This window comes from Belonocnema kinseyi, chromosome 6 (genome assembly GCF_010883055.1).
Source record: "Belonocnema kinseyi isolate 2016_QV_RU_SX_M_011 chromosome 6, B_treatae_v1, whole genome shotgun sequence".
Lineage (NCBI taxonomy): Eukaryota > Metazoa > Arthropoda > Insecta > Hymenoptera > Cynipidae > Belonocnema > Belonocnema kinseyi.
Window position 1 is genome coordinate 8,348,659 of NC_046662.1, and position 12,885 is coordinate 8,361,543.

The window sequence follows — 12,885 nt, forward strand, 5'->3', positions numbered from 1 at the left end:
CGGAGCAGTGTTGCGGAACGAACGTGTTATTTACATAAATAGCACGAGAATTCTGGATCAATCTGAAAAATCTCTATTCCATCCACACACTACTCCTTTCCCGTGCCGAGTGAGTCACGCCTACCCCGAAAGGGAAATGGCTTAATGGTGTAATAATAATAATAATAATAATAATAATAATAATAAAAACAAACTGATAATTCTTTCTCCTTCTCAATTCTCAGAATTTAATTTCAACATGGATTTTTTTATAAAACTTCGAAAAATAATTTTCGATTAATTTGAGCGTTTCCAACGATAAAAAATATTTATTAATCGTTTTTCTTTAAAATTGACAATACAAATAATAAAATATTTTAGCTTCGTCACAAAGTCAGCATTGATATTCAAATAACAGCATTTTTATTTTGTAATACTTTTAACGTAGAATATTTTATAAATGGAATAAAACGTGTTTTCATATACAAATTTAAAATTTTCAAATTTATTAATTTATTTCAAAAACAAAAAATGTCTTATACTATAAAAGATGGTTTTTTAACCAAATAATTACATTTTTAACATAATAGTTGAATACTTAACCTAAAAAAAATCCGAAAGATAAAGTGTCATAGTTTATATTTCAATAAAAACAGAATTAAATTTATACCAAAAATATTGAATAAAAAAGACGAATTTCCAAAAAATAGAGATTTTTTCTCTGATTTATCACTTAAAAAATAAATAAGAGTTCAGCTAAATTATTTAACCTTCAAGCCAGAAGGCAAATTTTGTCAACATAAATTGAATTTTCAAACAAAAAATAAGACTTGTCAGCCAAAAATTGATTTTCCAAGAAGCTGAAGCATTTTTAAATAAAAAAATTAAATTTCAAACAAAAAAATTATTTCTGCTAAAAAATGAATTTTAAAACAAAACAAAAAAAGTATTTTCCACTGAACAATTAAATTTTCAACGAAAAACATGATGAATGAATTTTCAACTAAAAATATAAATCTTTATCAAAAAAAGTCATATCTTAACAAAGTGGTTCAACCAAATCTTTTAAACAAATTAGTTGAATACTCAAGCAAAGCAGAATGATTTTTAACCAAAAATTTGCATTTTTATTTAAACAAATGAAATTTCTTCTTAAACAGATGAAGTTTCAAATCAAAAAGATAAATTTTCAAAAAAAAGTTGAATTTTCTGTTGAAAAAGATTTGAGTCCAATTTTCATGATCAAAATATTAATTTTTAAACAGGAAATAATTTTCTACGAAAAACATTGATTTTTTAATCCAAAAAACACTAATTTTTAACGAAAAAGGATGAATTTTTCACAAAATTGTTGAATTTTCTACCAAATAGTTGCATTTTTAGCAAAAAAAGTTGAGTTTTCATCAAAAAAAGATTCCAGTTGACTCTGCAAGATTAAAAATTGGTTTCTTAACAAAAAAATAAGTTTTCACAAAAAAATTAAATTTTTAATCCAAAAAGACGAATTTTTTCAACCAAAAAGAATGAATAAAAAAAAATTGAATTTGGTACTAAAACAGATGAATTTGTAATAAAAAACGATAAATTTTGTTTAAATGGAACTTTTTTCCAGAAAAGATTTTAGTTCACTTTCAACACCAAAATATAAATTTTAAACGAAAAGTAATTTTTTTACAAAATAGATAAATTTTCAAGAAAATAGTATAATAGTTTAATTTCCAATCAAACAGTTACATTTGTATACACAAAAAGATGACATTTTTCTTAAAACGGAGGGATGTTTAATTAAGTGAAAATAATAAATGAATTATTATCCAGAACATATTTCAGTTCATTTTTCAACACCAAAATATTATATTTAAACAATAGAATTTTTAACAAAAAATTATTAATTTTTAACAAACATTTTGAATTTTCAACCGAAAAGTTACATTTATATTCAAGTAAAATGAAATTTCTTCTAAAAAAGAATGGTACAGTAATATTAGTTAAATAATAGTTAAATAATAGTTAAATATTCACCCAAAAAAGGTTCTAGTTCACTTTCCAACACAAAATAAGAATTTTTATTATTATAACTAAAAGGATAATCTTCAGAAGAAAGTTGTTGCGAATTTTCAAAATTCTAATATGAAAATATTTTATTTTTTGTCGATTTAAAAAAATTTAAATCTAAAAGTTTTCAATTTGTTACGCTTTTAATGAGAAATAATACGGTTTTAATTCCTTTGAATTGTCCAATTTTTAAAATTTAATCCAAAAGTGTATAATTTGGAGCGTTTTGAATTAGAAATAATACCATTTGGAAAACTTATTCAATTTCGTGCCCATGCACCAGAACGGCCGGATTCCGGAAAGGCCGAAATGAGGCGCTGACCAATCAGAAACGTTCCGCGGAAATAGTGTCATTCTCGCGTCGAATTGAGCCGAACTCAGCCGAAGTGTTCGAAATTTTTAAGTTCGCTCCAAAAGGCGTTCCGTTCATTTCCAAAGTTGTCAAACACACACGGAAAAAAAATTCTTGAGGCGAACGAGTGAATCGAGAATATATTAAACTCAAAGAAAGTGTACACTTGGATTAGGTAAAACGTTTAGTTAGGAGAGTTACACATTTAGTTACTTTATGTAAATTGTTCTCGTAAATCAGGAATTTGGACAAAATTGCTAAGTTCGAAAGTTTATTATTTTCGACAGATTATGTATAATTGTATTATCTTCAGAATTAGAAAAAAATTTAGTTGTTATAGAAATATATTAACTTACAGTAGCCAATTTTTCGTCTGGTATCGCGAAAATGAATGTCCCTGAAATCCGTGTAATGCATTTGGAGGTCAAGTTTGTTGTTTTTATCGCGTTTCTTGATATTTCAATATAAGTATCGCCTACAATCGAAACAAATGTAAATTATTATTACTGCATCATAAACTTCATTTAATATTAACATTCGCGCACATTTTAAGTGGTAAAAAGCGTTTAATTGTCCAAATTAAATCTCAACTGTCACTGCTTCCGATTAGACCGCCGCCATTTTATTTCGCTGCTCCCATAATGCACCGGTGCTCTTCCGATAATTGCTTCAGACACCTTTTCTTAATATCCCTATTATAGCTATACTTATTAGGGGTTTGACTATAAGATATCCCTGGTATATGGAAAATGGTCAAGGATATTCATTTTCGCTGATCCAGGGATCTTTCTAAATTCCTTCGTTCGTTTTCAGCTAAATGTTTGGCTATAATAAGGAATAATATCCCTGTCATAGCTCAATTTTTTTTATCGTGCATGAACCGGGATGACCGTTACCCGGAATACCAATCACGGAGCACCTTTGGCCTGACAAAAAAGCGCCTTCTTGTCAAAGGTGGTCTGTGATTGGTGTTCCGGTCATTCCGGGTTACGGTCATTCCGGTTCATGTGTTTGGCAACTATGGGCATGATCCATGACGATCGCGCATACTGATCAGGATTGTGCACGTAATATACCTTAGGTAAATTACATGAGGTATTATATATATTACATACGTATATTACGTCCTCAGTTTTTTACAAAACGTAATATAACGTTTTCAAGATGGTGTCGACATTATCACATTTCGTTCCATAACTTTAAAATAGCGCCGGTAGCGCTATGCGATATTTTGTTGCATGAATGAAATTTAAAGTGCATGAAAAAAAAATTGTTATTCTACAACTTCGACAATGAATAGAAGCGGCAGACCGAGGAATCCATGTTGGGAAGAATTATCCTTCTTTAAAAAAAAAAATGGTAAAAATGTTGCATTTTGTCAGGGATGCAACCTCGTATTATCGAATACGGCTGAAGAAAGGTTAAGAAACCACAGGTAAATTTTCAAACCATCCGAACTGCAAATATCTTAAAAATAAACAAATCATTCAAAGATTTTCGCTGATTTCAAAACTTTTTTTTTAGAAAAAATTGCGTTATAATTAAGAACGCATTAGAAGAAAACCTGATGCAATTAGATGAAAGCAGTCAAAATAATCATTTTAAAATGATTGGTGTCAATTTTGATATTCTTATTGATATTTTGATGTCAAATGAAGTTCTGATAAACAACAACAATGTAAGTCGGTACACATAAGCATAATTAAAAAAAGTGAGTTTATATTATGCTCTATCCGAGTCCACCATCTTTATTACGTTTTTTACAGGTTTTTCACGTATAATACATTTTTTACGTATAATACGTCAGAAACCTCGAGTTACGCGTCACTGCACAACTCTGATACTGGTGCGCAAGCGGTGTAACCAGGGTGTTTGGAAATAAACGGAACGCGTTTTGGCGCGACCTTAAAAATTTCGAACACTTCGGCTTAGTTTGGCGTGACAATGACACTGTTTCCGCGAAACTTTTGTGATTGATCAACGCCTCATTTCGGCTATTTCGAGATCCGGCCGTTCTAGTGCATAGACTGGAGGGCCAAAGAACTGTTTTTAAAAATTGTAAAATTTATTTCATCAAGTCGCTTATAAAAATGTTAATTTTTGTATGTAATTTTCTGCTTGTATTGACAAATGTTATTTCCTGTTTAGAAAAACAAGAAATTTCACTTGACAGAGGTATACAAGAACCATTGTGCAGCACACAAGTATCTAACAGTGGACGAAACAAGCAAAGGCGCTTGAGACCAAGCATTATTTTACGAAGCAATAAGAAAAAATGCTTAGAAATTAAACCTGATCTAGGTAATTTTGTATCACGCAATAATACCAGATTGTTTAAACATCACATATTCACACATTGGTTTTAAGATATTAATTGCAGAGTACTTCAAATAAGTGAAAAAATGTTTTTTAGGAAATCGATGAAAAAAATTGAAATTTTTTGTATTTGCATTGTTTTTTGTTCTAGCAAATGTTATTTACAGATTAAAAAAATAATTTTTTCCATTTCCATTCCTTTTTATATTTATAAATATTATTTTTTAATGACTAAACCAACTAATTATAATATTTCAGATAATGAACATGCAGAAGAGCCACCATGTAGCAAACGAGTAGCGGACAGTGAAAAAGTACAGCTAAGGCAATCGACACAATACAGTATCTTACGGACTATTAAGAAACCTCTAGTACAGGATACAGTTGATCTAGGTAATGGTGTATTACAAAATATTGTGCTTTCATTCCGTACATATTTAAATTAATGATTATTAATCCATCAAAAAATCCAGTCCATGAAGAAAGTTTCAAGGAAGTATCGAGCAGACACTTGAGCGAAACATCGAACAGCAATTTACAAAGCAAACAGATAAGACAGTCAACAGTTCAGAAAGGCGCGAGTACCGGTATTCGTGCTTTGAATCAAAATGATTACTCTGATGAGGATCTTGCTCAAGAAGAAAAAGATCTATCAAATTTACATGAACAGTTTCTTAATTCCAGTTCTATTACAGATTTAAATGTAGAGGAAGGTTTACAAAAGAAATGTGAAGATTTGCAAGAAAAGTATAACAGGGTTTCGAAACTATACCTGAAAAGTGAAAGATTGCGAATCATAATGAAAAAAAGACACAAGCAAAAACACCGAGCCTTCAAAGAGAAAGTTAAGAAACTAAAAGAACAAGTACGTATTGCAGAAAAAAATCCAGTAGGTATTAGAAAAATATTAAACTAAGATCAAATTTAGAAAAAAACTTGTTCTGAATTGTTTACCTACTAAAAAATCGTTGTAAAATAATAAAAACTGTATATTCACGGATCAATTTCAATTCGCAGATTGAAATTAAAAATAATTAAATTACTGATGTGGAGTTGTTTTCTTTTACTTATTAAATTTATTTAAATTAAGTAAATGTCCCCCTGGGTAAGTGGATGTATTATCTTAATTTTCTATTTTTTTTTAAATAAAGTAAAATACCCTTATGTATGGGGGTTGAGGTAATCGTTTTATTTGGGTTAGTAGCTTGTGGTTTTATTCATTTTTCCGCTTAATTGATTTCCACGGGTGTATGGGTTAATAGCTTGTAGTTTTATTTATTTCAATAAATTTATAGTTTTATTCATTTCGCTTTACATTATCTGCGTTTTTGTAATGTTAAAAATCGCGCAGACATTGGCGCACCAGGACTTAAAATGGCGATATCCGCCTAGGACGCCACCTGTCTCTAGACCCTTCTGTAAATTTACCTGTAATCGCGGTAAAAATCAGGGCTCTTTCACACGATTGCAAATTAGGGCGCAGTTCCATGGAAGTAGATGAGTAGAATAGTTGAACAGTTTTTACCAATGGGGTGCCTGCACAAACTCTAGCAGTCACGTCATTGGTCAAAACTGTTCCACTACCTGTGTGACATGAGCTTTTCATTTTATGAATTTATATTGTTTATGGCAGAGAATCCGACAACAGCCATGCTGAAAGGCTAGAGATCTGTATTATTATGGATAATTTTGAATCTAGCGGGAAATTCAGAATTGTTTTAAATTCTCAAATATAATTGTTACTCAACTATTCTAGAATGAAGCTTAGTCATTCATTAGGAATTTTAGGGTCATAGGTCGTAATAAATTTAGCAGCTTAAGAGCGTGGGAAATAGGTCTAATAGATGAGTCAGAGCTCCGTAAAAATGTTCTGACCGTAAAAATAGTAATAAAATGCGACATTTATTACTGTAATTTATGCGTCTATTCATAGGAAAGGAATTTTAGTTGTGAAATAAGTATAAAAATAATTAGTCAGCAACAGTTTTTCACGTGGGCGTCCCTAGAAAAGTTAAAATTTATGCACGGGTAAATCATCCCTGGACAAACTCATACGCTCCTTAAGGTCGTAAAAAGGGATGATTAAGCGTTTTTAGACAGGGGATGACTCAAAAAAGCCTATATAACGGAGATGGTTTTAACAGAGTTAGTTAGTTGGCTAGTTGTTGTTCAGTCAGTAGCAGTTCAGTTCAGCTCTACTTTGGAAATTATTACAAGAAATTGTACGCATTTTAAATTAGAGACCTTTTTAATTGTGAGAGTGCGTGACCTAATTTAAATTAAATTGAACAGAAATATAAAAGATATTAATTCACTGTGAATTTCCCAGTGTTTTTTATCTCGAGGAAAAAGCGTTTCCGTCCCAATTGCAGACAACCGTTTCAACGTTTTAAAGCAGAAACGGACTTAAATGGAAAATAATTGAAAGAAAAATGAAAATACTATAATTCGAATTTGGCGGTATTCAAGGAACTTCTACAACTCAACAATATATGGCAACACTAGGCCGGGACTGGAACGAGCGGAACTCTATTTAGGCGCGAAAAGTTAAAATATTTAAAATGTTAATTTTAAAATAGGTCTTTAACTTTTTATATATGTAATTTCAAAGTTGGCGAGTCCGTTTCCTTCTTTACAAACCTTTAATTTAATATCTCAAGATAACTAGCGAGCGAGCCGCGGCTGTGTAACAGATTCATCTAGTCCTTTACTTCATCGTCGGGAGCTTCGATGCCGTCGCAGCGGTCCTCAGCTTCCCCCACATTTCCATACATTCTTTCATTATACTTTGGCCCTAATCTCTACTCTAAAATTCCATATTTCTCCTTAGCCTCCTGAACCCAACTATGGATTGCGTAATCAGTAACCCTCTATTCTCATGAAAATTCAGCGAGCGCGATAGATTCCAGGCGTGACTTTTTTTATAAACAGTTCTGTCATGGAGTCCTATATCAAAACCTAACATTTCCAAGACACTCTTCCAATCGTTTTATTTTATTGCTGAAACGGCGGCTCTATGTCGACGGTTCGAAAGTAAAATCTAAATTATACATCCTGCTGTCGAAAGTTAATACTTCGTTCGTAAAATGAACATGATGCTAAAATTTAATCTTAAATATACATTCGTTCAAATTCATCATACTAGTCTTGACATTTTATTTACAGAAAGAATGCTTTATCGTTAAAGATATTTTATTTCTCTTCATGCCGACTTGCCCGACTGTTGCTTTGCCAATCTTTTCTCGAAAGACATTTTATTCTCAATTCAAATGTACTCGCATTATATTTCATTTATTTTAAATTGTAAAACCGCGCATTTTATGATACCGATGGTGCTTTTCGTAGCGGCAAGAATGCGAATTATATCTGCTCATTACAGGACGTAATAGCAGTGGTCTTCTTTATATTTACGTTGGCTTTGTGTCTGCCTCTAAAGCTTTGCACATACGGCCATGATTCTGTAAGATTTGTGTTTAGAACGTAAAGTTCGTAGCTGACGTAACTCTCTCTCTCCTTCGCGCCAACTAGAACAATGGTGAAAAGGCTCTCGGCCAGCGGAGCGACAGGCTGGGGAACCCAGTCCATTGCCCCGGGTGGTGGAACAAAATACGGGAAAAAGCGAGTTCGGCCCGACCTCTCCCTCTAATGGAAGGAGAGGCCTGACCGAGCCCGCCACTCCCCGCATCTATTGAAGTCCAATAGAAACCCGGGTTTCCAGCACCCATTAGACGACAGCGGACGCTATTGGTCCAATTGAACCAGCGCGCACGGGCAGTATATTTGAAAGAACAGAAATTAAATTTTTTAATCAGCGAGTTTAAGAAATCTGAAAACGCGAGAAAATACTCTAATAGAGGGTTTAATTAAAAATTGATCAGAACGGAACGGGGGAGGGCATTTCAGGGCTCTAGTTAGAGATGTAATGAGGTTGGGTCGGAAATTTTTGAATCTGGGGCAATCCCAAAGGACATGGTCAAGTCTTCTTCGACATTGGGATCACACGGGCAGCTAGCGGAATCTGTGATATTTTTGCGTGCTAAACTGGCATTTAAGGCGTAATGGTTGCTTCTCATACGACAGAGGGATACAATCCATTCTCTTCTCGCGTTAAAGGAGGCAAACCATGGTTTCTTGCGTTGTTTATAGAAACATTGAGTGTAGTGGACACCTTTCGAATTCGAAATTTGAAATGCTGCTGATTTAGCAGCCACATCTGCCCGCTCATTACCGGATATTCCCTTGTGGCCAGGGATCCATTCTAGTTTAACAGTAAGATTAAATTTGGCAAGGGTTGCAAGACGGTTTCTAATGAGAAAGATCAAGCTAGACTTAATGGTGTTAGGACACGGTGAAGCCACACTCTGGAGAACGCTTAAAGAGTCAGTAAAAATAACCGAATTTGAAAAGCTGTTCTGCAGGATGTAAAGAATAGCTATAGCTTCGATAGAAAATATAGAAGCATGACTGGAGATTTTCCATGACCGAGAGAAGTTTGCTGACGGGCAGATATATGCACAGCCCGCGGAGTTGTCAGATTCTGGTTTTGAACCGTCTGTAAAAAAATATATGTAATCGTTATACTTTACGTCTATCAAATCGCAAAACAGGTAATCTGGTGCAGGGCTGCCCTGAACCAAACGACCTATGTCCTGTTCAATCTAGGGGACAGAAAGATGATCTTCGTAGGGAAATTCGAAAAATGGGTGCACATATGCTCTTCTTATCTGGCGTTTGAAGCCTTTGATCTTGCCAAAGGCATTAAGAAGAACAAATATATCCCTAATACGATATTTATTTTTGGGTTGAGAATTATTCCAGAGAGTTAATAAACTATCGGGAAGAGGGTGATCTAGAAAAGAAAAGGTTTTGATTATATACTTTTTGGCTAAATAGCAAAATCTAATTTTTAAAGGAGGCTGACAAGTTTCCGCAAGCATTACATTTATGGGGGTGCTGCTGCGGTACTCTAGTGCTAATCTCAGTGCTTGATTTCGAATTTTCTCTAATTTATCAAAGTATTGGTGATTTTTGAAAGTAAAAATATGTGAGCTGTAGTCGATACAACTTCTAATTATTGTGTTATAAACTGTCAGAAGAATAGTGGGATCGGCCCCCCACCATACTCCCCTGAGGACTTTTAGAATAATCAAAACTTTGCGACTTTTATGAGCTAAATAGATGAAATGTGCATTTAAAATCTAGAGTAATGCCACAAAATCTCGCATTATTCGATGGAGTGATAGTAGTGTTGTTTAAAGTTAAGGAGAGAGACGGGTCATTAAAATTGAGGTTTAATTTGGAAAAGAGTATGACTTTGGTTTTTTCTGGGCAGAGTTCTAGGCCTCTTTCCATCAGATAGACAGAGATCAGGTCCAGGCACCGCTGCACACTCAATAAGCATTTTTTTTTATCTCTAGATCTACAAAGGATGGCTATATCATCTGCAAATTCAATAAGGATACAGTCGTTGGGAATAAGTGAAATAAGTTTCCTAGTATAAACAGAATATGAAATAGGGCTAAGGATGCTGCCCTGAGGCAGACCGATAGTGCTGATTCTGGGTCCAATAACCTTATCATTAATTTTGAAATATATATTTTTTTGGCAAGCAGTGGAAGTATATATAAAGCGAGCCACGGGATAAGGAACACCTAAATCGCGCAGGTCCTCCATTAATATCTGTGGGATGACACTGGGGAAGGCTCCCTTTAAATCCAAAAAGATGCCAGCTGTGACCTCCCTTCTTGAGAAACCAGATCAAACTTCGGTTGCCAGAATGGCCAGATTGTCGGAGCAAGATCTGCCCTTCCTGAAACCGAATTGGGAAGGTGATAAGCTAAAATTGTGTTCTAGATACCAGTTAAGTCTATTATGAGTCAGTTTTTCCATTAGTTTGAATAAGCATGATGCTAGAGAAATTGGGCGAAATTTGCCTGTAGTTGATTTTGGAATAAAGAAAACGAGAAACTTGTTCCAAGAACTTGGAAATTCTCCGGATTGAAAAATTTGGTTGTAAATCACAAGAAGAGCAGATCTGGCTTCAACAGGAAAATGTTGGATAATTGTCTATTTTGTCTAAACCTAGGGTTGATTTGATATTAAGCGAGGAGATGGCGATATTGAGTTCTGAATCAGAAAATGGAGCTTGTAAGTAAGGGTTAACTCTAAAATCACAGGGAAATTTGTCATTGAAAACGGTAGGAGGGCAAATTTCGTCAATTAAAGAATTGAGATGGGCAATCATTTCTCTATCAGCTGAACAAGAGGCGGTGGCTGGCTGGGTGAATCTGTTTTTAAAAATTTTTATAGTTCTCCATACCTTTGAATGAGGGGTCATACTATCAAGCGAGTTGCAAAAACTTCTAAACAAATTTCTTCTAGCTTCGTTCAGGGTTCGCTTGGTCATTGCTTCAATTCTTTTTAAATTAACGTAATTGGGATAATCGGATTTACTTCTAAATACTGCGATGGCTCTCTTTCGTTCAGAAACAGCCTGGTCGCAAGTTTCGTCCCACCAAGGTGCTGGGACAAAATGTTTACTTTTTTGTTTGCAAAAGTGATTGCCAGGACTCGGAGTGAGATGGTTTAGAGGGAGGGGGGCAAGTCGCGGAAACCGCCTTGTCCACTCCTTCAACAAACGTGTCGTAACTATTCAAAGGGTTAGGTGACTCCAAATTTAATTTTTGATCTTTAATGATTTCTGATAAGTTGGAAGGAAATTTGAACCAGTCAATTCTTTTTAAATTATATTTATGGGAAGTATAGACCATATCTAGTGACCATCGGAAAGTGGTCACTCCCGAGATTGTCATCCCAAACATCTGAGACAGCTATAGGGTAAAGATGAGAAGTGAATAGTGCGAGGTCGAGAACTGACTGAGAATTCCCAGGGCGGTTACGAAACATGGGGTTGCCATTATTCAGACAAATGAAATCGGAATTATCTAAAGTGTAGCGGAGTTCAGAACCGTTATAACAATTTTGAAGGCTGCCCCAGGATGAGTGGTGACAATTAAAATCACCACCTACAAACACATTATTGTTGTTAACCGCGAGAACAGAGTCGAAGAACGCCGTCCAGCATCTGCTAGGAATTTTATTGTCCGTTCTGGGAACTCTGTAGACTGAAACAATCAGGAGTTCACCCGCGGAGGAACCTATCGACACCGCCAACGTCTCGAGGCTGTTTTCCACGTTAACTATAGAAGAAACTTTTGAGAAGGCTATACCTTCGCGAATGGCTATGGCCAAACCACCGCCTCTATTGGATAATCTATCTGATCTAATAATATTAAAGTGTTTAAGATCGAATCTTTTTTCAGGTTTCAAAAATGTTTCGCAAAGAAGTATGATATCAAGTTCATGGGAGATGTTCAAAAGGTCACCCTTTTTGTTCATGACACCTTGACAGTTCCACTGCATTATTCTCAATTTATTAATTTGGGCCATTTTGTGAAGGATGTAATGAGCAGGACAGCGAGTTGACGCAGTTGTGGAATTGAGTTATTAAGCCATGACTCTCCCTAGAACTCAATGAAGCTCCTGAGGCGAGTGCCCCCATGAGACCCATGAGAACGGCAAGAATGCTATTAATGATAGGAATGACTTCGGAAGTGTTTAGCGAGAACGGGGGTACTTCTGAAGGTGGCTCAGGTGGTAGCTTTCGCAGCGCGCTCCCTCTAGCCAGGACATCATCTGTTCTGCCGCTATTGAAGAAAGGGAAAAGGGGGTGGGTGGGGCCCTTTTTTGGGTGTTATGCTGAGTTAGGTTGGGCTTTGGTTTATAGTTCTGGAATTTTGAATGTGCTCCCGAACGAGGGCTTGGGGGCGGTTGGGTTAAAACCTCTGAGAAGCTTTGAAACGCGGAGCTATCGGAATAGGTTTTCAATGTTGGAGTTGAGACATTTGCAAATTCCGGAAACTGGGAGAAGTTAATAATGGAGGGGGAGTTGCGATCTGAAGTCGCAGTTGAGGAACCCTTCTTGGGACGGAGGATCGCTTTGGATTCGTTGTATGAGAGACTATGGTCTGCTGCGTATATGCGGAAGTCATGCTGGAATTGATATTCCGGGCAGTATCTGGAGGTACGAGGGTAGTTCAATAAGTCCTTAAAATGACCAACAGATGGCGCGCGAATCGCTCCAAATCATCTGTTTTCAGTCAGCACCACTCCCGACTAGATAT

The 12,885-nt window shown here is 35.1% G+C and overlaps 1 protein-coding gene across 3 annotated transcripts in view; it reads left to right on the top strand.

Annotated features, from left to right (window-relative positions):
• Positions 1-5,754, top strand: part of LOC117174318 — a 25,166-nt gene extending 19,412 nt beyond the window's left edge. For 2 of the 3 annotated variants that reach the window (XM_033363323.1, XM_033363325.1), the window contains 3 exons: positions 4,535-4,687; positions 4,961-5,095; positions 5,176-5,754. In XM_033363323.1, coding sequence (XP_033219214.1) covers positions 4,535-4,687; positions 4,961-5,095; positions 5,176-5,618 — 731 coding nt within the window. In that variant the 3' untranslated portion in view covers positions 5,619-5,754. The remainder of the gene's footprint in view (positions 1-4,534; positions 4,688-4,960; positions 5,096-5,175) is intronic. The other variant, XM_033363324.1, reaches the window with a different exon arrangement.
• The last annotated feature ends 7,131 nt before the right edge of the window (positions 5,755-12,885 follow it).